This window comes from Nylanderia fulva, unplaced genomic scaffold (genome assembly GCF_048542155.1).
Source record: "Nylanderia fulva isolate GAGA-0341 unplaced genomic scaffold, ASM4854215v1 Scaffold12, whole genome shotgun sequence".
NCBI classification, from domain to species: domain Eukaryota; kingdom Metazoa; phylum Arthropoda; class Insecta; order Hymenoptera; family Formicidae; genus Nylanderia; species Nylanderia fulva.
The window spans coordinates 2,636,773-2,662,861 of NW_028189409.1; the positions used below are offsets into that span (position 1 = coordinate 2,636,773).

General features: G+C 27.5%; 5 protein-coding genes across 13 annotated transcripts; 1 reads left to right on the plus strand and 4 right to left on the minus strand.

The window, feature by feature from the left end:
* Positions 1–1,191: 1,191 nt before the first annotated feature.
* Positions 1,192–11,418, minus strand: LOC114927905 (Death-associated APAF1-related killer). 5 transcript variants are annotated; one of them, XM_029298965.2, is made up of 15 exons: positions 11,352–11,416; positions 8,519–8,689; positions 8,033–8,284; positions 7,632–7,812; positions 6,390–6,518; positions 5,988–6,299; positions 5,565–5,800; positions 5,360–5,489; positions 3,976–5,064; positions 3,700–3,752; positions 3,141–3,618; positions 2,963–3,030; positions 2,409–2,739; positions 1,909–2,331; positions 1,192–1,744 (listed from the first exon to the last, which is right to left on the minus strand). In XM_029298965.2, the coding sequence occupies exons 2-15, from the start codon at positions 8,638–8,640 to the stop codon at positions 1,223–1,225; spliced, it is 4,326 nt and encodes a 1,441-aa protein (XP_029154798.2). In that variant the 5' UTR covers positions 8,641–8,689; positions 11,352–11,416; the 3' UTR covers positions 1,192–1,222. The 5 variants fall into 5 exon arrangements, with proteins under 5 accessions (XP_029154798.2, XP_085346430.1, XP_029154799.1 ...); XM_085490304.1 differs by having other exon boundaries at positions 6,390–6,527; XM_029298966.2 differs by lacking the exon at positions 8,519–8,689 and having other exon boundaries at positions 6,390–6,527; positions 11,352–11,418.
* Positions 10,284–15,013, minus strand: LOC114927906 (low molecular weight phosphotyrosine protein phosphatase 1-like). 4 transcript variants are annotated; one of them, XR_014926552.1, is made up of 6 exons: positions 14,953–15,013; positions 13,032–13,222; positions 12,781–12,942; positions 12,543–12,620; positions 11,352–11,693; positions 10,284–10,810 (listed from the first exon to the last, which is right to left on the minus strand). XR_014926552.1 is itself a non-coding variant. In XM_029298970.2 (5 exons), exons 1-5 carry the CDS (start codon positions 14,252–14,254, stop codon positions 12,285–12,287), a joined length of 588 nt encoding a protein of 195 aa, XP_029154803.2. In that variant the 5' UTR covers positions 14,255–14,800; the 3' UTR covers positions 12,043–12,284. The 4 variants fall into 4 exon arrangements, 1 of the variants encoding a protein (XP_029154803.2); XR_014926551.1 differs by lacking the exon at positions 14,953–15,013 and adding an exon at positions 14,146–14,820; XR_003818972.2 differs by lacking the exons at positions 10,284–10,810; positions 14,953–15,013 and adding exons at positions 12,086–12,332; positions 14,146–14,800 and having other exon boundaries at positions 11,663–11,693.
* On the minus strand, positions 14,948–15,983 carry LOC114927907 (low molecular weight phosphotyrosine protein phosphatase-like). Its single transcript, XM_029298971.2, has 4 exons — positions 15,849–15,983; positions 15,525–15,715; positions 15,135–15,308; positions 14,948–15,044 (listed from the first exon to the last, which is right to left on the minus strand). Exons 1-4 carry the CDS (start codon positions 15,883–15,885, stop codon positions 14,961–14,963), a joined length of 486 nt encoding a protein of 161 aa, XP_029154804.2. The 5' UTR covers positions 15,886–15,983; the 3' UTR covers positions 14,948–14,960.
* Positions 15,984–16,198: 215 nt separating this feature from the next.
* RpS27 (ribosomal protein S27) lies at positions 16,199–17,066 on the plus strand. The gene is made up of 2 exons (XM_029298996.2): positions 16,199–16,310; positions 16,749–17,066. Exon 2 carries the CDS (start codon positions 16,750–16,752, stop codon positions 17,005–17,007), a length of 258 nt encoding a protein of 85 aa, XP_029154829.1. The 5' UTR covers positions 16,199–16,310; position 16,749; the 3' UTR covers positions 17,008–17,066.
* Positions 16,782–26,068, minus strand: AP-1-2beta (adaptor protein complex 1/2, beta subunit). 2 transcript variants are annotated; one of them, XM_029298989.2, is made up of 12 exons: positions 25,879–26,068; positions 24,976–25,088; positions 24,012–24,182; positions 22,438–22,464; positions 22,090–22,335; positions 21,630–21,890; positions 20,973–21,395; positions 19,801–20,485; positions 19,359–19,620; positions 18,918–19,269; positions 18,032–18,223; positions 16,782–17,749 (listed from the first exon to the last, which is right to left on the minus strand). In XM_029298989.2, exons 2-12 carry the CDS (start codon positions 25,081–25,083, stop codon positions 17,675–17,677), a joined length of 2,802 nt encoding a protein of 933 aa, XP_029154822.1. In that variant the 5' UTR covers positions 25,084–25,088; positions 25,879–26,068; the 3' UTR covers positions 16,782–17,674. The 2 variants fall into 2 exon arrangements, with proteins under 2 accessions (XP_029154822.1, XP_029154823.1); XM_029298990.2 differs by lacking the exon at positions 22,438–22,464.
* Between the last annotated feature and the right edge of the window lie 21 nt (positions 26,069–26,089).

A 26,089-nucleotide genomic window follows, 5' to 3' on the forward strand; every position in this document is an offset into this window, starting at 1 on the left:
TTAGATAGGAAAAGTTTCAATCACAATATAATTTCATAAGGGTAGCAATATAATTACATCATAGATGTATATCTTTAAAGGTATCTTTAAAGATATACTATATCTTACATATTTCTATATATAAGGCACATGAATTACATATAATAAAAGTTTAAATTTTTTATTATATGTATAAAATTTATGATTTTTATATATATATATATATATATATATATATATAAAATTAAAATATATATTATAATTATAATAGAAATTTATTATAATTTGCATATATAATTAATATATACATTATAATATAAAAAAAATTATAATTATAATATTATGTGTATCATTTAGTATTAATGGCATTAAATATATACATATGTGCATATGTAATGGCATTAATTATCATATACACATTTTAACTATTTGACTGAATAGATCATCAGTGAAATTCATGACATGAGCTGTCACATTTATCAGTCTTATGTTCATTAAATTTTTAATATATCACTAGTACAAAAAGCAATATTTGAAATCCGTAGTATAAAAGATACTATTGTCGTAAATGCATTATCCATTCTAAAGAACTCTCTAAAATACTTTCAAAAATGATATAGCATTTATCAAAAATTAGCAAATGTATATACATATTTGGCAGTTTAATATATTTATCAATGATAGTATATTTGTCAATGGCACAAATATTTTAATCAAAAACTATTTTATTGTAATATAGCACTTATTAGACTATAGAGAGCGAGAAAAAGCTTCATTGTAAAAAAAGCACATTTAATAATTTATTAAATATAGTTTTACTATATAAATAGTAAATTTCTGCTAATTTTATGATAAATGCAAGTAGCAGCAACGTGATACTGTAGTACGAAATATATATATATATATTTACATATACTTATTTCGTTGTATGTAAATTTGAGCATATATAATAAGCAATAAAATACAGTATTACGATACATGTGTACATTTCTTCGTTATAAACATTTTAGATACATGTATTAATTTGTGTATCTTATTGTATCTTATTGTAATCTATATTACATTATACATTAAATTTTTTTTTTAATTTTTCGTATAACAATATCACATATTTTAAATTGCAATAACGAATACAAATGCATCGAAAACTGTACTTTTTTGTTCATATTTATGTACATCTTGTTGTTATTATTATCACATATAATTGCATATTTGCAATATTGCATTTTAAATTAATTCATCTCTATATCTCTAAAGTATTGTAATCAATGAGTTTAAATGTATTGATAGATCCATACATGTCAACTGTGACAAATTTAGTAAAATCTGTAGAAACGTGTAGCTTTGTATTCGGATTTGGTGGCAATTCGATAACTGCTAATAATTCTGGTACTTCAGGATCCCTACCTATCTTATTTGTCCAATATTTACTCACGGTATTGGCAGTGTTATCTGTATCCAATGCATCGTTGATTTGTAAACTGGATACACTGGTATCTAAGCTTTGGCTGTTAGGTATTCGTGTGTCCCTGTTAAATGCATTTTGACCAAATGAAGGAGTACTCATACTGTGTTTAATGCCCATTCGACTTCTTCTTGTATTCTTATTCTTTATTAAAGCAATGTTCCACCAAGCTAATTCATTATTTGTCACAGAGAGTAAAATTGGTACATCTATGGAAGTTGGAGCCCAAAACAATTGTGTAATGGGATCTTTATGGAAAGATAGTTGAACGATCTCTCTTTGCTTTTGAATGTCGAAAATCTAAAAAGAAAACAAAAGGATTAAATATTAATAAATTCAATATAAAATTATATAAATCATATATAATAATAATTATTATTATATTATATAATACATAAATTAAATATATATATATATAAATAAATATTAATATTATATACTACATCTAAAACTAAAAGACTTACAAAAATTTGTCCTTTTTCAATTCCTACGGCAATATATTGCTCATTTTGCGAAATATCACAGCAAATTGTGTTCGATGCAAACGTATAATTAAAATAAGGCTCTTCATTTATTTCCTTGGTACTTGGCGATACTTTTATATTTTCGTTCAAATAATATAAAACTAGCTGACATGATTCATTTAAGACCGCTAAGTAAAATTTATTGTGGCTTAAACAACTAAATGTAACATCTGAAGGCGGATTGAACGAAAGTTGACTTATTATTTGCCAAGTTGCTCTTCGCTCTTCACATAAATTAGGAATGTAAATCGTTCTTATACTATTTTGCATTATTATTGCCACATAATCGTTATACAATTTATGAATATTGATTACGTGTACAGAAATATTGCTTTCGTATATCTGTTTACAACATCGCCACATCTATTTGGAGAATAAAAATTAATTAAATATTTAGAATATTTTTAGTGTTTAAAATTTAGGAATTTAATAATACATACCGTTAAAATACCATTGCATTCACAAACTATTATATTACAGTTGTAAATATTTATAATCTTCAAAAATATATTTGGTACTTCCAGTTTTAAAATAAGATTGGATGTACTGGTTGTTATGTCATATAACATAAGATTGTTTTTTTCAGTAAGATATACAATTTCCTTCTCATCAGGGGAAAGTTGCAATCTTAATATTTTTTCTATAGATTCAGGTTCAGCTATTGCTTCATTTCCATGTAATACTATTATTTTTTTCAGATGGGTCCCTTTAACTAATATATATGTGTCTTCTGTTTCATAGGGCTTCACTGCCGCATCAAATAAACATTCCCTAGTTTAACAAAAAAAAAAAAACAATGCTATAAGATCTAATTAACTTTGACTATAAAGTTAAAAAATTAAATATATATATATATATATATATATATATATATATATATATATTTATGTGTGTGTATGTGTGTGTGTGTAGTTAATATATAATTAAGTTAAAAAATTAAGTATAAATATATAATATATTATATATATATAATTTTTTAATTTAATTAAACTACCTTAACATTTTATTCGATTGTGTTCGAAATTTCCATTTGTAAAATAATTTATTTCCATTTCCGCATATCTGGGAAAAAAGAAATTATTAAACATTTCGAATAGTCTTAAATTGAGTTAAATAAATTAGAAAGAAAATTATAATTAAATGATAATTAAAATAAAATAAATAGTACGTACAATATGACAGCCTTCTTCTTCCAAGCAATAAGTATCTAAGGATGTGACGCGACATTTGTAAATAGCAATAATTGGCTCTCCTACAGAAGTTTGCCATACATTTATGAAACCAGCAGAGTCAGCCACAATCATATATTCACCATCGTAAGTTATAGTTGCACAAACATAAGTTACAGGACTGTTATTTTTGATGAACATCTTTCTCTGTTTACAGTATTTATGCACAGTATCTCCATACCACACTCTCACACATATAGCTTGCTTTTCAGTGACAATTATTAACGAGTTATCTTTCCTTGGTATATGATGAAAGAATATGACTTTCTTGTCATTCTTTAACTGTAGATTGTAACAGGCACGATATCGATATTCAGTGTAATTGGCATTACAAGAGTATACAGAAAAAGTCATCCTTGATTCGTCTATTACATGTAATAATAAAGCTTCATCCGTAAATGCAATTTTTGTTATGCTATCCCTATAACACAAATGTACGTTATATATTAATTATACTTATACACATAAACACATCATCGTTTACATATACAATTGTACTTACAACATGGAATCTTTTTCTATGGTACACACAAGTTCCCCCTTTCGATTCCACATCTAAAAAAACACACAAAATGTCACAAATAGAGAAACATAAATAATATATTTTATATATAATTATTTTATTTTATATATTGCTATATTTCATATATATTAAAATTTTTCTAAAAAAATATATTACAGTAAAATGTAAAAAAATACTTTATTTCGTAAAAGAATCGTGTGTAAAAGATTGAAATATTTTAGTCACAATATCATAACATAAATAAATAACAAGTACCTGAATGGTTTTATTACTGCACGCAGCAATATACTGGTCGTTGTATCCAAATGCCATATCTAATATAATTTCGTTTCTAATGGAGAATTCTACTGCACTATCGTCTAAATTATTGTGCCTAAACATGATAGACCAGGAAGGTTGTCTCTGTCGTGGACTTTCCATATGCATATCACTGTGATCATTGATTTCAAGTGCATCGCCCAACCAGAGATCAAATAGCTTTATTATACCAGCACTGCTCAATGATAAGAAGCAATCACCATTCATAGATACAATGAGTTTTTTAATTGAATCTTTTTCATCATGGCCATTGAAAACTTTTTGCTGCATACTTTCGCAATTCCATAATATTATTTTGCCTGATGTGTTTCCAATCAAAATTAAATTAGAATCGTCTGTGAAAACTGACGTGCAGATGTTCGTTGGTGTTTCGTGAATTAACGATATATCCACGTATTCGCGAGTTTTATCATGAGATAAGTACAAGTGATTCGTTTGTTTTATAGCTAGTTGTTTGGCAGTTTGAGTAACGTAGTTTTGAGATGAATGATTCATTGCGATTTGAATTATATCCAAGCATTTTTTTCGTCTTTGTTCTAATATAATGCTTGCTTGTTCTTGAAGAAATCTTTCGATATCTGAGAGATGTGCCTCGTATTCGCTATTATAACGGTATGTAATATATTTTTTGTATTTTTTCAAATCCAACAGTAGATCTCTTAAACCTGAATGCATTATCTTAGCTTGTATAAAATTGAAGTCCAAATAAATTTTCGGAATTTCCTCAAATAATTTTGCTTCCTCCAAATGATGGCCAATATAGGAATAAATATAATTATCATCAGGCAATTTTGAAAAATCGTTATCACAATTTTCGCGATATTTCTCAATAAGAGCTTTATGCATCTCTATCAATTCATCTTGTGTTAGTTTTCTCTTGAGATGACATAGCAATAAGTCATGTATGCCATAAATATAACTGTTCAAGTCCTTATTCCATTTTTTGGCTACCAGTGATTTATGGCACAAGTCAAGCATCAGTTCGTCAACATAAAATATATCTTCTTCCCAGAAAATTGCTAGAGTCTAAAAAAAAATAAAATTATTAGAATTGAGAAAGAAGAAAAATTGTAGTACATATTTTTTATGCTTGCGTTCAAAAATAATATATAATTTTGCTGTAAAAAACATATTTCCATTTAAAAAATCAAGAATCATCTTCAAATTTTTAAAGCACACTTAAAAATTTTATTTTATTCCTTTATTTTATGTCCTTAAAATTATGGAATTTTAATTTAATCCATATTTCTCTACCAACCACATTGATGTAAATTACGGTTGTATATAGTAAATTAATAATAAATTTTATAATTTATTATACCTTTGAAGTTATATTGACATCTTCATTAAAAATAGCTAGACTCTTATAATGGTCTTTCAATCTTGGTTTCAACTGGTATATACACATATCAAAAATAGTTTCTTGTTTTTTAAAGAATTCTCTTATTACTCTGTAACAATATAACAATATTATTTTATTGATTAATACATTATTTAATCGATAGACTATATAATAATAATCTTACTTATTTTTTCCATCCTTTTTTCTCAAGGAGTCTAGGTAATATCTCCATCTATTAGGTTGTAATCTCATATCGCATTTAAATTCTTCAAATTGCGCAGCAAACATGGCAATGAGTAATGGCATACCCTTACATTCTTCATGAATTTTTTTCGCTTCCACAGGCAGTTCATTCACATTAATTTCCAGCACTTTGGCAAATAAACCCAATGTCTCTGTTTCAGTAAATCCATCACTCATCTGAAATTATTGCATATTTTATTGTGAGATCAATTATGTATTTTAATACTATATAATAAAATTTAATACTATAATTTAATACTTCAATTTAATACTATATAATAAAATTGAATTTTAAAATTTAATATATTTTAAATCTATTTAATCAGAAAAATAATGAAAAATACTCTAGATTGTATATTATTACCTCTATTTTTTTAAATCTTTTTCCTTGTAGAATATTGATGTCGGCAGTGAGAACTAAAGTTTTACATTCAAAATCAAAAGCTTTAATAATATTTTTATTCGACACATCATCTAAAATTAGCAAAGCATTGCGATTATCTTGTTTTTCAAAATAACATTTAAAAAATCGGATCAAAGAATCTTTCTCCAATGGAAGGAACGAATCTGCTTGAATTTCAGAATTCTTCACATTATGATAAAGTGTGTTCAACTGAATTAATATTTCTTCATCAGTTGAACGATCACATGTGAATTTAATCCAGTATATTTGATTCTAAAATAAAAGAAAAAGAAAAAGAAAATTATTTGCATGCAAAATTTAATATAAATGTTGTAAGCTCAATAATTATAGAAAAGATCATACAGAAAAAAAATTTTTCACCAATCTTGTATCCTTAAGAGTATTGGCAGTTAGACATGATTTTCCAAATCCCTTCATGCCATGTAACACAATGTATTCTGAAGGTTTTAATTGTTTTAAAGCTGTCTTCAACTGTGCAACCTGTCAATACATACAATGTATTTATAAAAATATTGTAAATATATTGTATTAATAGTAAACTTTTATCTTAAAAATTAAAAAATTTATCATAGTATGTTAAATCAACAAATATACACACATACACACTTTTATTATATGATTATTATATTATTCTTATTATATGACTTATTATATATATTTTCTATATGATTTTATATATATATATATATATATATATATATATATATATATATATATACATACACACATACAGGGTGTTATAAAGGTACCGGAACAGCAGAATAACTTGAAAAATATGAATCGTAGAAAAAATGTTAAGTACTGGATTTTTATAATTTTTTCCCTGGCTATCTGACGTTCACAGATAACCAGGAAAAAATCATAAAAACCCAGTACTTAACATTTTTCTAGGACTCATATTTTTCGAGTTATTCTGCTGTTTCGGTATTTTTATAACACCCTGTATACATACATACATATATGTACATATATGTATATTTATTATATGACCTATTAAACATACTTTTACTATATGACGTATTATATACATACATATAATTTTATGACTTATATATTACTTTTATTATATGATTTATTGTATATTTTTATTATGACATATATATATGTGTGTGTGTGTGTGTGTGTAAAAGTAGTGAAATTGAGTAATTTTTTATAACTTACACAATTTCCATATGTATGCATGGAAAGAAACAATGAAACCAGATAAGAAAGAATTAAATAATGTACCTACTATAATAAATTATTTTTCTAATAACGCAGGATTAAATATATATTACATCTTTAACATTATAAAAAAAAAAAAACTAATTTTTTATATTATATCTTTATATTTATAAAGATCCTTAAAAAATTTCATTATAAAGATTTTGTGATATACATTTTTCTTTGTATAATAATATGTAGTTACATATATTGTGTTACATATATTGAACGATATGCATTATTAATAAATAAAATGTCAAGTAATAATCATAATATCTCAAAATTCATAATTTTATCTTATCATTAGTATAACAAGCAAGATATAATGAGAATGATTCATACAATCTAATATCATATAGATATTATAACTAGTAGTTATACCTTTTCTTCTCTAGTAACCGTCAATGGAGAAAGGGCTGGCATGTTAAAAGATCCAGGGTAATAATCTATTTCTTCATTGTTTTCTATCTCATTATGTAACAAATTATCTATTTTGTCGCTAAGCCAGAAGTAGTGATGTTTTAAAGATTGATGAAAAACACCAAAAGCATATGGACCACATCTTAAAAATGTTAATACAAACACATAGTGATTACATTAAACTCTAATGTCTATCATTGTTAAAAATGCAAATTATGAAAGTGATTTTTGGATAATATGATTATTATTATTATTTATTAGTAAAAATAGGACAAAAATTTAAATACTGCATTAAAATAAAAACATACATTTCAGATTGTATAAAACATGTGCAAATACATAACAAGAAAATATAAACATACCTTGGAAGTATATCTAACAATTTTTCAGCTCTCTCTTCGTTACTAACTCCAGTATAAATAATCTGAATATCATCTGTTTTTAATATACCTTGAGATGTTAAAGGTTCTACAATATTGTTATCAATATTTAGATCATCGATTATATTTTTTCTCAAATGATGGAGAATTTTCTGATGAGAATGTTCCATCTTTATGATTAAAATGATTCTAATTATGATGCAACAGCTTGCAGTTATCTTGTTCGGCCTTAATCTAAAATAAATAATCATAAATTATTTAATTGGTCGTTAATTTCAATTATATATAGTTTAGTTGTAAATAAATAATTATCTGTTCTTCATAAATTTCAGAAGATATAAAATCTAGCATTTAAAATAAATATAACTTGTAATTCTAATAATACAAAATTTAATTTTAACTTGATATTAATAAGTGCATAAATAACAATAAAATCTATTTTTCTATTTTGATTGAATATATACATACATTATATTTAAAGTATCACATAACACAGTGTAACTAATTATTGTAAGTATCAATATGTCATCTATAATGTTTATTATATGATCAATATAGAAATTGTTCCAGAATCTCATCATCTTTATCATCGTTTTTATATTTACATTTAGTTCTTCATAGTATATATAATCTTTTCACCTTTATTATAAATAAATAAATAAATAAATAAATAAATATACATATAAGTATAGAAAACTGTTTTAAATATCATATATTAGAAAATAAACTTACTCCTATTTGAATTATACATAATGATAATGGATAATAATAAAAAAACATTAATTTTTTGTCTAAAAATGTAATGTAAATTATATAATATTATTATGTAATCTTGTTGTTTTCGAGTTAAATATGGATATTTTGTTTCAAATGATGGAAAAATGTATCAAAAAAAATTTTTGTTAAATAGTATTATAGTTAATAAGAATTTCGTTCTTATTATTATTATTAGAATTATATATAAAATATTCATATATGTTTATGTTTCTTTTCTTATATAATATAATTTCTGTCTGTATTCTGTATATACAGAAAAAATAAGAATAATTGAAAAATAATTAGAATAATGTTTGCATTGTTTCAGTTTGAAATTTGAAGACATGAGAAAAAATTACTCAAACATAAACATACATAAATTCAGGAGTATTTAATTTTGAAAATTTTCTTAGTTTTCAAAGGAAAAAAATTATAATAAATATAATACAAATAATTAAAATATCACTGACATTTAATGTTAAAAGTAGTATTAAAGTGTATTTTAAGAAATCTTATTTTGATTTCTTTTGAAGATTCAAGCTGATTTTCTTAAGCTAATTTTTAATCATTCATCATTTTATTTCTGATCATTTTTCGATTATACATTTTAGATAAATATAAATGTTACATTGTATTCAGCGACTTAGAAAACATTAAATTATATATTATATAATTTATAACATTAAATTATATATATTTAGTTAAAAAAAAGCTTTTTTTTAATCAAAAATTCTTTCTTTTTTTATATTTCTTTCTTTCTATATATAATTTTTTATGATTGCATCAGAGTTAAAAAAAAGGCTATCAGTGTGCTATAACTGCTATTTTAGATAACTGCGATCGTCCTAAAGATAATCCGAAATATTGCGCATATCAACGTTAATCAATAAAATTTAACAACTGATCTATAAGCGTTATATATATATATATTAGGAAAATATTCAATGTATATAACTCGAAAACAGTTTTAAATAAAGTAAGAAAAAAGAAACTTTATACATATAATATATATCTATTTGCCTATCACATATTTTTATAGTAAATATATATATATTTATCTTCATTATTTCCCTCCCCCCCAACACAGGATAATTCATAATGCATAGCAATATGTACTTCAAGTCGCTAAATATTAAACAAATAAAACATCAGGATAAGATGTGTGTGATACTTGTACTACTTTTAAATTATGAAAGATTAAAAGGATTATTCCAAATGTCCATTTTATGTCTCATAATGCTTTAATATTGAGTTTTATTTCCTGTAAAATATCAGGCATTTATTCAAATTCCTATTTGTATCTCTTAATTCTTTCGCAGATCCTGAACAAATTATTAATGCGTGTCACATATACAATAGTTAAATAATCCTAAAAATAAAAATTATAATGAATTTCAATGAGGAAACTGTAGGTTATGGGGCTGCATAACCCTATATTAATTTGAAAAAATTCTTAAAAAATGATAAAACAAGAGAATAAAAAATCAAGCATTTTCTTTTTATTCAATAATTCAGAAACTGCACGATTTTATTCAAATAACATTGTTTACTTATTTGTTGTATTGCTATGCATCTCACACTCTTAAATCATTTTGTATATTTATATACATACACAGACGAACAATAGAAATTATAAAAACTTTGAGATTTCTCACGCAAATATAAATCGAAGATGTAGAATAAATTATTTTTTTACACAAAATCTATTCGAGAAAAATGACTTTAAAGTTTGAATATGCATATATTTGACTTAAAATTAATTATACTCATATTTACAAACAATGTTATAATTTGAAGCAAAGTAATAAACAAGTTTCAATAATATATATATTTATTCCACTTTCCCAAAAGTTATAAATTACTGTAAATTTCACTTCTTGTCACTCACAAAGTATTTTGTTCAGTAAATTAAAGTGCAAACTAAGTTTTTCAATTGTTTCTTTTTCTTCTTCAACCTTATAGTTAAATGAACTTGTAAAATATTTGTCACTTGATGAAGACTTCCTATAAAATGTAAAATTATTTCGAGATTAAAATCTTGGAGCCTCAAACAAGGAAAAAATTTAGATTTAAACAAAGGATTGATAAAAAGAACATGCCTGCTCCTAAACGATAGTAATGAATTTACAATTGTTTGTTTACAAATACAAACAGAAATTATTTGTTTATGCCGAAATATTTGATTTTCATTAACACACATTCAATCTTCAATAAAAAAATCAATTTTCTCAAAAATAAAATATATAAAAAAATTTTATTGTATTTATATTTACATATAAAATTATCTTTCTTATATTTTGTGTACCACGATTCGTTCTGTATATATTTAAAAAATTTTTAAATACTCTAAAAATTGGAACATATATTCTCTTCTCTCACATCTTTTTTCTCTTTATCCTCACACTTATAGAAACGCCATTTTGCCCTATGGAGAAGAATATTCTGTTTCTTCTTTAGATGAAAATCTACCTCTTTTTCCCCCCCACTAATTTTTTATCTTTGACTAAATGTTATTGCTCTCTTCACATTGCGAAAGGTTGTTTACCTTGCATATTAATCACCCACGATCAGATGTAAGGTTGGCTTTTATGAAGAACACGTACGAAGTGATTCCTCTCTTTGTTCGAAAATCCAAATTATTATCTGTCCCTTTTAACGGCGCAGTACACTTGTAACAAAGCTTGACGATGGTTGACAACCCGCTGACCAGGTACAGCTGCAGGCTACAGTGCACTATTGCGAGTTCCGCCTGTTCCGAGGACATATCTCCATCTCCCTGACGCTACTTTCGTGCGCATGCGCGAGTCTTGTGGTCATTGGACGCACAAATTGATTTCAACACAACACTTGTGTTAAGATGCTTAAATGATACGTGGATTCTGAGAACCTAAATAAATTATAATTATTAATATTTTTTTCATATTGTATCCTATGATTTATGTTAATAGCATGTAACATCTATGAAATAATATAATTATTAAATATATATATAAATATATAATTAAATATACATATATATGCATATATAAATTTTTGAGAAAAAAATCATCAATCAAGAGAGATTAATTAAAAAATAATTAGAATCTTTTGCATTAAAAAAATTTTTTTTAATTTAAATAAAGAACAAAAAAAATTATATATATAATATGATAGGAAAATTCAATATAATTAAATTTTTCATTTTTTTGTGTATTCATAAATTTTTAATTATATTTTCTAAGATAAAAAAAGGGAGGTTTTTAATCTTAAAAATATGATGTATAATGATATGTAACATACAAAAAATCTGCTCAGAAATACAAATTATACGAATTTTCTTTTTTTCATTTCTTTTTGAAATATTTTAGCATTTCTATTATTTCTAAACTTAAAATTTCTGATTTTATTTTTTGGGATATGTTGGGAGAGACGTTATTAGGGCTGACAGCATCATTCTGTCTCTGTTACTCGCTGAAAGTAAAACAAGGACAGAGCACGCTCATAGCGCTAAAAGCGCGCTCCCTGAACACTCCTTGTTCATATTTTTCTGTAAAACACATTTTAATTAGTTATAATATATATCAGTATTATTCATAAAAAATGCAGTTTTTAAAATTGCTAAATTTATTCTTAGCAAAGCTAAGAAATAAGATAATTAAATATATTTATTTAAGAATACTCATTCTTAAAAAAATTTAATTATCTTCTTTTTTAAATTATACTGCAAATAATATTAAAAAGATAAGATAAAATATACCATGTTTATTTCTAAAAAGAAGCGCACACTCCTTGAAGCTTGTTGAAATGCTTTCTCAAATCCATCACTGCCAACATCCTATCGATAGAAAAGATTAAATATTTAATTTTATATTAAATTATATTTAATTTTTATTTAATTTGATATTATAAAAATATAATGAGGAGAGAATGACCCATTGAAACATGGAAAACTTCTATATTTTACATAAGATTAATCTTGCGCAAAAAATACATACAAATAAAGGATCTTTTATGCCAACTATTCCAGTTGGATCATATGTTCCAAGTAATTCAATCGTTGCTCGGCTATTTTTTGGTCTAATATCACATAGTACATGAGTGATATAATTGTCCATTCCAAATATCCAGTCAAAATTATAGAAATCATTTGTTGTGATCTAAAAAATAAGTTTTATTGAGGGAATAAGAATAAGAATCTCATATAAAAAGATGATAAAAATATAGAAAAGAATAAAAATAAACTCACTTGTCTCGCGACGTGAGAATAATTTGTAATTCCTTCTTTTTGTAGAGTTGACATTGCTCTAGGTTCTGGAGCATTACCTACATGATATGCCATAATAGCGGCACTTTCAACTTCCCAAAAATCAGACAAACCCATCTTTCGCACTTGATCTTGAAACACTGCCTCTGCCATAGGGGAGCGACAACTATTTCCTACATGAAGATATCACACACATTTGAGACTTTAATTAAAAATATTATTTAATTAAATTAAAATAATCATTAATCTAGAAATATTATCATTTCCTGACAAAAAATTGTTTTTATAAAACTTTTTCATGAATTTTTATGCAAAAAAATTTAATGTATATAGATATAAATATATATAATTAATTTACACAATCAGAAGTATAAAAAAAGAGCTAATAAAAACTAGAGATATTTATATAAAAAATAAAAAAAAATTTTTAAACAATTTTATTGCAATATAATATCTGTGCCTTTTATTAGTCCTCTTTCATATCTAATTAGTATTTATATATAATCTCTTAGATTTTTTTTCAATTAATTATAATAATTAATATTTAAATATTGTATGTAAATAAATTCTTTTAATAAATAAAAAACTTGGTATTATTCTTGATATAAAAATATATGCTATTAATATATGCAATAAAAGTATATTTTATTAAAATATATTTAGTTTTACAAACTGGATTGCACATTATGCAAAATTTAAATAAAATTATATTTCTCGTATTAGATTTTTAATTTTAATAAGTTACATTTAAAAAATGTAAAAGAATATTTTAAGAAAAAAAATTAATACATTAGATTAAACACAGATAATTTATTTTGGTAGGTAAAGTACATATTCGTTCAATTATGTAATATTTAAAAATAGAAATTTTAATAAACTTATTATTATAACCTCAATTGAAATAGTTTTGTTGTAATGTAAATATTAACTAGAAAGATATTATCATTGTATATATTATATAAAAGCAATTAATTCATATATTTATTTCTTTTGCAAAAAGAAAGTTGAGAGATACTATCTAATTTTCATTCTTCATTTAAAATAATAGAAAACAATTCAAAAAATTATATGATTAATAATCAATAAATTAAAATACCTAAACAAACCATAAGGACTCTCTTCTTTTGTGACATTTCTTGATTTTTTTCACCAAGTTGCAAATTATTGATTATGTTCAGCAGAACACTTATTGAGTTTGATGGCATAACAGCCAGGACACTTGACGTCTATGAAGTAACTGTTTGGCTTCTGCACGAGCCTCTCACGAGTCTTATTAACATTCTATGATTTAAATTTATTGATTCTAAATGTAATCACGTTCAATTGCTACCAATTGCAAGTTGTTTGTTCTATTGAATACAGTCACTGTCAATATCTATTCAATTTTCTTGAGATGTAGCTTCAGCTTTCACAATGAGATGATAATGCAATATATATCACTATATATTTATATATATATCACCACATGTGTGTGTGTATGTGTGTGTATATATCATACTGTAATATTTTCAGCACAATATATACTTATAAGCATAATAATGTAAAGAATGATAAAATCAATTTGCAAATTGTATCTATATATAAAATTCTAAATACTTTTTCATTAACTTTAAATCTATTATTTTGTGTGATTAAAATGTAATTCTTCAAAAATATGATTTTTAAATTTTATATACATAAAAGATATTTTTAGAATTTTTATTCAATGCAGTTTTTCATTGAAAATATTTAATTGTAAAATGAATATTTTTATAATTTCAGAATTAAATAAAGAAACTATTTCAATGTTTTAAATAGCAATCGCAAATCACGAAAAAGTTAGTAAAATTGTATTATTTTACATTAAAACATTCTTTAAAATTTTTTCTGATTTAATATTTAAGAATGTTAGATTAATATTTACTTTTTGTATTAATTTGCATATTTATTCAAAAATGCTGTTACACTTCTCAGGCATTGCTCATAAGCTTTCTGAAATCCTGCACTACCAGCATCCTGTGAGAAAATCATAAAAACAATTAATAATAAATAATTTTATATTTTCATTTTATTTTGTGATTTTATGAATGTTGAAAGATGACATACATAATATGGGTCTCGTATTATGACTTCTCCACTAGGATCATAACTTCCTAGAAGCTCCACTTTTGCTCGGCATTCCATTGGCTTTATCGTTGACTTTAAACCATTTAAATCTTGAATGTTATCATTATCCATCCCAAATATCCAATCAAATTGATTAAAGTCTTCTTTTGTAATCTGTACAAATAAAAATGTTTATAGTAATGTTGTACAATTTGTAGCAATATAACTTCAATTCTAAACAATTATCAACTAATTTATTTGATTTAGTCATAATATTCATATATTCATTCTCTTCTTATAAAAAATTTTAAATCAAGACTTAATATAAATTGCAACGATAAAAGTTATAAAATATAATTGAATTAAATTTAATTTTAATTACAGTCTTACTTGGCGTGCTCTGTGAGAATAATTAGTGATTCCATTATCCTTTAGTGTGGCCAAAGCTCTATGATCTGGCACTTTACCTGTATGATAGTTTATAATAGCAGCGCTTTCTACTTCCCATTGATTCTTCAAACCTCTTTTACTCATTTCATTTGCAAACACAGCTTCTGCTATTGGCGAACGACAAATATTGCCTACAACATAAAATATAAGTATAAAACAGCTATAATTAATAATAAAAATCACAACAAATTTTTCATAACAATCATCATGAATTCATCATAACAAGACATTTTTCTTCTCATATTATATACATAATATTTTTACCTAAACAAATCATAAGTACTCTTTTTTTCTGCGACATTTTGATATAAAATACAATTTATTTCTGTTATAATTAGAAATTTTTAGAGAATACTTTACGCTTCACGTGTCATCAAAGACGTATATGACACACAAAAATATAACAGTGTCGGACAAAAATAATAAGCCAATCAGAGAGAGGGATCCGAGAATCTACTCTTTGATTGGTCAACGCTAGTTACTCTAGGAGAATGGTAAATGGTGGACTCTTTGATAACTAAATCTTTCCAGCCAATCAGAATTAAGCATTTTTGTGGCTCGATTGCGAGATACGTCAGCAAGAAAAAACATTTGGTAGTACTGACTGACAGTCGTAGGGTTTCGCGTTAAATCTGATGATGGTCCTTTCCAGTGAATAACGTTGTATTAAACACGTGGTTACACTTTGTAATTATTGAAATTAAGACGAAATACGCAGCGAATCACGTAAGTACGCATGTCGTTTTATTCGCTGTCATGCGGTTTTCATTTTTCTGTAAAATGAGAGACTCGATCAGCTCGGAAATATGTTATTCAACGTGCATATCGTAGCGGCATTTTTCGGCCGTCATGCTCGCCCATATTATCCCACATACCAGAGAAATATTATTCAATCGACGAGAAAATCAAGTCTCCCTTCTCCGACTGTCATTTTTATGTCACAGCTAGTGGCGAAAATTTATTTTGCATAAATTAAAATGTTCCATGATCCCAAATGTATTAAACGAGATTGCACAATGTTGTGCGTGTATATTGTTTGTCTTAAGAGAGAAGACAGTATAAACACGTGGAAAATAATAGATATTTGTTGTTTAACAGAATCAAATTTATGAGTATATTCTAATATGAGAGATTTTCTTTGACCATTGTTTCTTTGTTTTATAGAATGCCGTTGGCAAGAGATTTTCTTCACCCGAGTCCCATCGAGGAGAAGAGGAAACATAAATTGAAGAGGCTCGTGCAGAAGCCAAACAGTTACTTTATGGACGTCAAATGTCCTGGCTGTTACGCCATCAAAACTATTTTCTCGCATGCCCAGAGACCAGTTGAATGCGATGGATGCCGTACCATATTATGTACACCAACGGGTGGCAAGGCAAGGTTAACGGAAGGTTGCTCTTTTAGAAGAAAAGTACAATGTTAATTTTACGTGATGTATTTAATGCTTCTCTTTATATTCGATAAATAAATACAATCACATTATATTGTTCTTTTGTTATTGAACATATTCTACTTCTTGTGCTAGATATACTAACAGTAAATATTCAGAGACAGCTCTGTATTAATACCATTTTTCAGAAATCAAATCTTTATATTGCATTTATAAGTAATAAATTAATTGCATTACCTTGTAAAGAATTTTCTATTAAAATTAAAATACAAAGTAAAATTGTCAAAATATATTTGAATTAATTTTAAATTTAAAAAGAATTGGAAAAAACATTTATGATTATGCTTTATGTGTATTTTTCTAGTATTTACATTGATTTTTAAATTTTATTTTATTCTATGTGTATATGTTTGTGTATATAATACAAATAATATATGCAATATACAAAGACGCATAAATGACATAGATATAATCATAAATTTTTATTTTCATACACGTCAATGATCATTTTTATAATAAATTTGACAATATGTAACAGAAAGAGATTTCTATGGTATTTCAAGATACTCAAATCTCATGCACGATACGCGGATGTAACAGATAGCTATAAATAGGCTGCTGCGCATGCTTGCGTGCTATATCTTTTATATTTTGCGTTTTATGGCAATATCCTAATTAATAAAAAAAAAAAAAAAAGAACTTAGGAATGTAAGATTGCGTTGTATGCTTGAAATACTCCAGGAGCGACTTCCACAGATCGAGATTTTAGGGATAACTGTAATCAGAAAAAAAATAATTCTAAAACTGCAGAATTTGAGAAACTATCAAGTAAATATAATAATTTTTCCGTGATTATCTCTGAAATTAAAGTGGCTAATAAAAAAATTATGTTTTAATCCAGAACAAAATCACATTGATAAAAGAATATATCTCTTATATTTATATGAAAAAGAACAAAATAATTATGACCTAATTAAATTTCTTTAAATAACCATTAGTTATTCAGAGATAATTGCATTAGAAAAATTAAAAATAAAACATTCTATATTAAACATACTGTGACATCAGGGTTGCCTGGCTGAATCTTTAATTCGTTTAACACCCAGACATTGTTTGTCAACTTAAGAGATTGATAAAGCATATCCTGTCCCTCCACGTTTCTCTTAGCAATTGTGAAGACATTGTTTTGTTGCATTTTTTGCACAACTTGATCCGCGGTCAACATTACTCCATTCAGCGTATATTGTACCTGCAAGTAATATATACATAGTCTTTCTTAAAAAGTTGTATTAATAAAAATTTTACTAATTAATTTTTATTTATGTAGTATATATATCTTACAGGATGTTCCATAGGAAATTGCTGAAACTAATCAACTGTTATTTTTTAATGCATTCAGTTATTAAGAAAACAAAAATTGTGTTGAAAAGAGGAAAGTCTACAGTTTTTAATGGATATAAATAATATGTTAGTATACCAGTTTATTTTATTGATAAAAAGTAATGAAAAAAGTGTTAATAATCACATAAAATTACATAACTAATGATAAATATGTTCAACAGTGCCAGATATAATAGCAGCTATTAAAAGGATTATCAATAACATTAAAAATGACACATTACAAAAAGTTTTTACAAGTTTCCATAAAAGAATAGAATTTTGTACAAATTCAAATGGTGCACACTTCGAAAATATTTATCATCAGTTTACATATGTGATTATTAGCACTTTTTTCATTACTTTTGTTCAATAAAATAAACTGGTATACAAACATTTTATTTATTTCCATTAAAAACTGTAGACTTTCCTCTTTTCAACACAATTTTCGTTTTCTCAATAACTGCATTAAAAAATGACAGCTGATTAGTTTCAGCAATTTCCTATGGGACATCCTGTATATTTCTGCATAAATAAATATAGACATAAATATAGGTGATTATTACCTCGTTTTGTGCAGGTATGTCTTTCCAAGTTGAAAGAAATACTCTCTTATCTAATTGACCATCCTCTGAGAAATACACATTCATCGGTACAATACAGGCGAAATAGAAAACGTCGATATTGTTCTTGATAGCGACTTGAAGATTGTTTAAAGGCTCCATACGTTGCACTGCACCTGTAGTAGACAATATAACGCTCGCTTCTATACTTGCTCCAGGATTCAAGGGAGCCGGTACTTGCAACGGAGCCGCCGGCGATAGTCCAAAGCTGTTTTTGTTGAGCTGTATCGCGAATCCTCCCATAGGTTGCATCGCCTTATTCGTGAAAGTCATATCCATACTAATTTGTCCATTCCTACATCGATGACATTTCACGATATCAAAAATTACAGTTAATTTATAATTTATATTAATCGATAGGTGATGTATTTTTATATTAATTACTTTCTAGTGAATGTGCCCCAGATATCGAAACCTTTGCCTTTTTCGGCCGGTAGCCAATTAACTTTGGGAGGTATATAAGACACGGGGCCTTGGTTGAAGCCAAATATATCGCCGAGGAGACCCGTCGTACTCTGGGAAACGACCGGCGCTGCGGTTGTGTTATCAGTATTGCTTAGAATTCCGTCCAAACCGCCGCCTAGCAGATCCAGACCTATTCCTGCGGATTGTGGCGCGGGTGACGGTGTGACAATTGCTGGTCCACCTAAAATATAAGCATTGAACATTATTACATAAGTAAGTGTACAGCAACAAACGAAATAATTGAATATAATTATACAAAATTTTATCCGTTCTTAAAAAAATAATAGAAAAAGTGTTTTATACCCAAGATGTCTCAATTTAAATAATTAAAATTTTTCCAATTATCGAGTCCAAGATTTACCAATATCCATGCTGAGGAGATCGCCTATTAGAGAATCTTGCGCGGGTATAACCTGGGCGTGAGGCTGTGCATTTGTGCGGGCGGACTCTTCATTCGAGTTGCTTCTAGCGGGCAAGGACTTTCTGGCACCCGCGGCTCTACCTTCCACGAATGCCGTGGGAGGCTTGTGATATACAGACGCTAAACTGGAGATATGGCAAATCAATTCGTCCAACAGTGTCGGCTCCAACAGATCCGTCTCTTCCGAGATCAGAGGTTTTTCCGCGAGCACCACCTCTTTAGCCGCCGCGGGATCGGTGCTGAGCAGCCGCCAGTAAATGAAACCGCGATCACGAAGATCGGGATTGTCGGAATCCTGCGTGGCCAGACTGAGTACTTGCTGAACCAACTCTTGCGTATCCGTCGGTCTCTTGAGGAATAATTTTACGATTGCTGTAAGCAGTTGAAGCTGCACTTGCGTGTTCTCGTCGTGGAATCCTTCCAGAAAACTCTCTAGCAATTCATCCGCGTTATCGATGCGTTCCGCGTACTCTCCGATGATCCAAATCATAGAAGCACGCGCCTCGGGTTCGTCAAGTGTATCCAGATTCTCGCACAAGGTTGAAATTATGCTCTCATACTTATTGGGATATTTGCGGAAGATATCTTTTATTACCACAATCGCCTCTTGAACAACGTAGTTCACCTGAAAAAAATCGAAAAATTAAAAAGATTGCAAATAATTAAATAATTTTTCGACAGTATATTTGTGTATATACATTTATTATTATATTATATTATTTTTGTTATTTGTCAAAATATATATTAAAAAAAAAGACTCTTAAGTCAGATATGAAAAAGACTAACAAGAACAAGACATACAGATATTAGGCGCAACAAAATTGCTTTTAGATTCCTCTTTAATTATTTTGAACATTTCAGTCCACGTGTATTGATTTTTTACTAATCGATATGCTGAAGATAATTCAAAGGAAGAATCGAAACGTTCAAAATAATTAAAGAAGAATTTAAAAATAATTTTGTTATACCTGATATCTGTTCCTGACTTTGATTAATTCTTTTCATATTTGAATTTTGCATTTGTATATCAAATCCTTTCCAATTTATTATTTTAATATACTCCTGAGTTTAATATAATTCTCTCTGCTCTAGAATATCTTTTATTTAATCACCTTGGTTTGTATCAAATCTAGCAATGTGGAGACGCAACGTTCAGCAGACGGTTCGACTTTTATGGCACAGCGACCGATAGCCCTGACAGCTTTTCTTACAAAATCCACGTCGACCTCGGTGGCGTATTCTTTCAGCTCCGACAAAACTTGCGCGATGTTGGCCTGCGACGCTAAACGAATCATAATATCCAGTTTTTCTAATTTTACATATATTGGATCGTTGTATTTGACGAAGAATACTTTCATCTCGTGTTTTAGAATATCTGGTCGCTTTTGCACAATAAGATTAATATTTCTTAAAGCGACGTATTGAACTTCTGGCTCGGAGCTCAATAACGTGACGAGAGGCGGTGCTAATTTCTTCGTCAGCGTGCCGACAAAATCCGATTCGGATTGCAGCATCTCCATCAGTTTCATTAACACCTGTAATTTGCAAACGAGTTCAATTGATATAAAATTGTTTCAATAATAAATAACTCAAAAATTACTTTAAAGGCTCTAAGAATAAAAAATTGAGAAATCTACGAGCTTCTTTCAATTAGATTCTAAACCTAGTGTAATTTTACAAGAATTCCTGAATTTTTTAAAAAGAAAAATCCTTAACAATCCTAAGTTCTTCCAGGAAGTAGACATCCTATTTATTTATAATGCGTTCACCTTGACAGCAGAAAGCACGACTGCAGCATTAGCATGCGCCAGACGCGGTGTGATCCTTTCGCAGATGCTTTGCGCCTCGCGATCATCCTTGGGCGAATAATTCGCCAGTGAATCCAAAATGAAAACTTGGCCCCATTCCGTACACTCGTTTAGCGCCGTCAGCAGTTTGTTTATGGTCTGTGCATTCATCTCTACCAAGGGTTGACCGCTCGGACTGGCCTCGTTGATCTCGGACAAGGCAGCTACTGCGTTTGCGACAACCTAACAACAATCGTCACCTGTATCATCTTATTCGGTCTTATAATTTCTTAGACAATAATGATTCAAGTGATTTTAATAGCCTTTCTTATCAAAAAATGTTTTTTCTACCAATTTCTGTATACTTTATGAAATATATTTTGCTAATTGTGTTCCAGGTTTACCAAGAATCTTTGTGAGAGAGTGGAAAAAGCTAATGTACCATTGGATTGCTATCGGACAGGAGATCCTTCAATTGATCCAGAAATCCCTGGTCCTCGACCAAGGCAGCGTTAATGTCATAAAGCTTGGCGACGCACACGGCTGCGGTCTTGCGTACATACGGATCCTCGTCCTTCAGGCACTTACGCAGCGGCTCACACAGATACTCGGTTATCTTGTCGACGCGTATGCATCCCATCGTACGAACTGCTAGCGCGCGAATCAGCGGATTTGGGTCCTCGCAGTCCTGCGCAAAAATCGGGCAAGCCAGGGATTCAAGTCTAGTCACAGTAGTGGCTAATCTATCTCAACCCATGAATTTTAACAAAGTAGAAAATAGCATTGGTACCTTTGTCATCGGAGATGTCGCTAGCTCCTTTTGCGTGTCAGAACGAAAAAGGTCAAATTGGTCACCGTCACCATTTTTCATTAAGTGTTAAATACTATATACTTATCAGTCGTTTATAAAGTAGTGTATGAATCGAGAACTGATCATTTTTTAAAGAGCACGAGGTATCATTTATATGTATATTGTAAATTTCTCTTTCTTTTTTTTGTTACGATTGTTCAACTTTGTAAATGGAAGAAAAAATTGAATTACGAATGTTACATCAATATCAGTCATGCAAATAAAAGATAACTGCATAAACAAGGTACGTATATATATTGTCTAAGACGAAGAAGAGCATATTTACAAAATATTTATATTAAAATATTTGCATTTGTAAGGCATTTATAACAGAAATTACATTCAATTAAACACTGAAATTTTGAGTATAATACAAATTATATGTGCGATAAGTAAATATGATCTTTGTACAAGCACCAATTGCAATCATATATGTATATATACATATAAATATATATATATATATATATATATATATATGTATATATAATATATGAAATAAACATTTAAGGAATCACATTCTTCATGCTGCTGCACATTAGAAATTTGCCAGTAGAAATATAATGTTCGAATCTATCATTCTTTGAAACGGTATCTGTGTAAAATTCGATTAAAAAATTTGATTTAATATATTTATATCATAAATATATAGCAATGCGAAAAATATACAATCTGCTTCAAGCATTTCGTATAAAGATTAATATATTTGTGTGATTCTTTTTTCACAAATCAAAAAAGTTGACATGCTCAATTTAGAGACAAGACTGTATTGTTATTAGTGCATTAGCGTGAGGAAAGTAATATATGTATATATATGTATATAATATTTTATAAATTACTCTATCAATTTGTATTTCATACTAATCATTATATATGTAAATATACATATTAATATAATGGATAAACACTTACTGGAGTACATTCTGGAATTTGGTTCTTACATATTTAACAATAGAAAAGAAAAATGTTTTCACACATGTGTTATTATATTATTATATAATTCTAGAAAATTATTCCAAGAACTTTCCAGAAAATAATACATTATTATTTAAATATAGAATATTGGAGCAACCAAAGTCCAGATCTCCCTTCTGCCCCCTCTGTGCCCTTTGAAAAATAAACAGTTCAATCGTAATGAACGAAAAAGTTACATTCCGCCCCATAACGCAGACAGCCCTGTGCAAACTGTAATTTGCAAAGCACAGTCTGTATACAGTGTGAGGCACGCTGTAAAATAAGTATACCTACGATATTTATTCAACAAGAGGTATTTATACATTTATTTTAAGAGATTTAAGGTCATCAAGAATATATAATTCTTTCTCAGCTTGCCTCTCTTTACAGACAGACTCTGAACATTATCCAAAAGTATCATATTAAGAAATATGTATAAAGGGTAAAGGTGCGTTATATATTTATATATATATATATATATATATATATATATATATATATATAAATATAATAAAATTGTGAATCATGAATTGAGCTAACGAGTTTCTAAGCTACGTTACCTTGACGAACGTGTTGACAGCCATGATGGCCATGTCTGGTTGGCTCTTGGCATAGTTCATCAGGTACAGGTACACCAGTTTTTTCAGCTCCAAATTGTCAGTCTGCATACAGTTCACCACATCAGGAAACAACGCGGACACATCTTTTCCAACTGTCATAGAAGCAATAACCTGAATAGATAATTGATAATAATTAATTATTTGTGTCATTAAATAATGCAACAATATTGCAGCATAAGTGACAGATATAAGTGTGATATTTTTAGTTAAACAGAGACAGAAATTATTTTCTCTTAAAGATATAGATTTTATTATTTTAATTAATTAAATTCATTAAAATAAATATTAATTAAAATATAAATATTATTTTATAATAATTAAATATTATTAATCTTATTCCATAAAAAATTAATTAATCTTATTCTATGATATTACTTTCTAAAATATCTTATGTAATTGCTGTTATATATTTGTTACAAATATATAATTTGTTTCATATTAATTAAATAATTTACAAGATGCAATGCAATGTGTAATCACATCAATTGTATATATTGCTAGTCTATATAATGCATTTAAAAAATTTTAGATATACAGCATATAATATATAATTTTTTTTCTACATATTGTTAATATATTGATAAATTTCAAAAATATACAGTAAATTATTGATATATATTAGGAGAAATTATATAAAGTATGTATAAAATATAGAAAGATTATATATTATATACAAGACACATTCTTCCAGGAAGAAGTTATAGGTAATATTCAAGTTCTCTGCAACTTTTATACTTGCAATTTACCCCAATGATACGAATATATATTACTTTTGCTATATAAATCTCTACAAGTATTGTATAAAAATGCTTATTTTCTGTTTTTCTCTTTGTATATTAGAAAATGAAAGTTAAGATTTTTAAAGGAAATTTAAGACAATATATAATAGCAGATTTTTATTTACCTTCTTTACAGCTTCCTTCTTCTTTTCTTTTTTCTCATTATTGAGTTCTGATTTAAGCTCAAATATTTCTCCCTTCTTTGTAGTTGTAAAATACTTTGAATCGGTCATCTTGTCTAATTGTAAATGTAATGAAATATATAAGTATATACATATATATATATAAATATAAATTTATAATTTAAGAATAAAATTTAATGTTGTATATTCAATATGTAAATAATTCCACACTTTTTCTCAATTTACAATTAACAGCATTATTTCTTTATTAAAATGCTAAAGTTTCAACAATTATTCCATTTTAAGCAATCATATTATTAATTTAGTCATACTTAATTTTAACAATTATATAACTAATTAAAAATAATAATAATGAATAAAATGGATATAAAATTTGTGCAAAGTGTTGCCTAATCGAATTTAATTAGAAAAAATTAACAATGGAACTATCAAAGTATACTAGGGTCAAAGTGAGAGTGAAATGTCAAAATGGATCTGTCAAAATTGACAGCCGAGAGATGCGGAGAAGAAAATTGATAATTCCGAGATGCCTGTAGGGCAATTAAACGAGAGATTTAGTTTTTTCTTCTACTTCTTCTACTGGTTTGACAGAATTGATTGGACAAGGCAAGGTTCAACCTATATAGCAAACTGGATCAATGTCGAGAATCTATGGTGTCGTAACGCTAACTACGACACGAAATTAAGAGCCGAGCTGTCAAATTACGGCGAGCTCATTTCAAAAACGATACGGCAGGCTTCTCAGAAGTGGATATTAATAAGAGAGAAGGGAAAATGCGGCGAATTAACGCAAGTAAAAACGTGAAACATTACAGAGTATCTCGAACGATTGCATCTGGGATATCGGGTGAGATTGCAACTGCTCGCGCGTAGTTCATTAATTACCTGTCTATTTTATGGTGACAGGGCGAAGAAGGGACGATCGAAACAATCGAATCGTTCAGACGGCCGCGAGAACTAAAATCGAGACACCGCCCACCCCGAAAAAGCTGATATTATGCTAACTATGGGCAACTACACACCGTACGATGACACCGAATGACACTTGGTCGCGCACGCTATCGGAGCATGCAAGGCTTCGTGCACACGTAGAAAA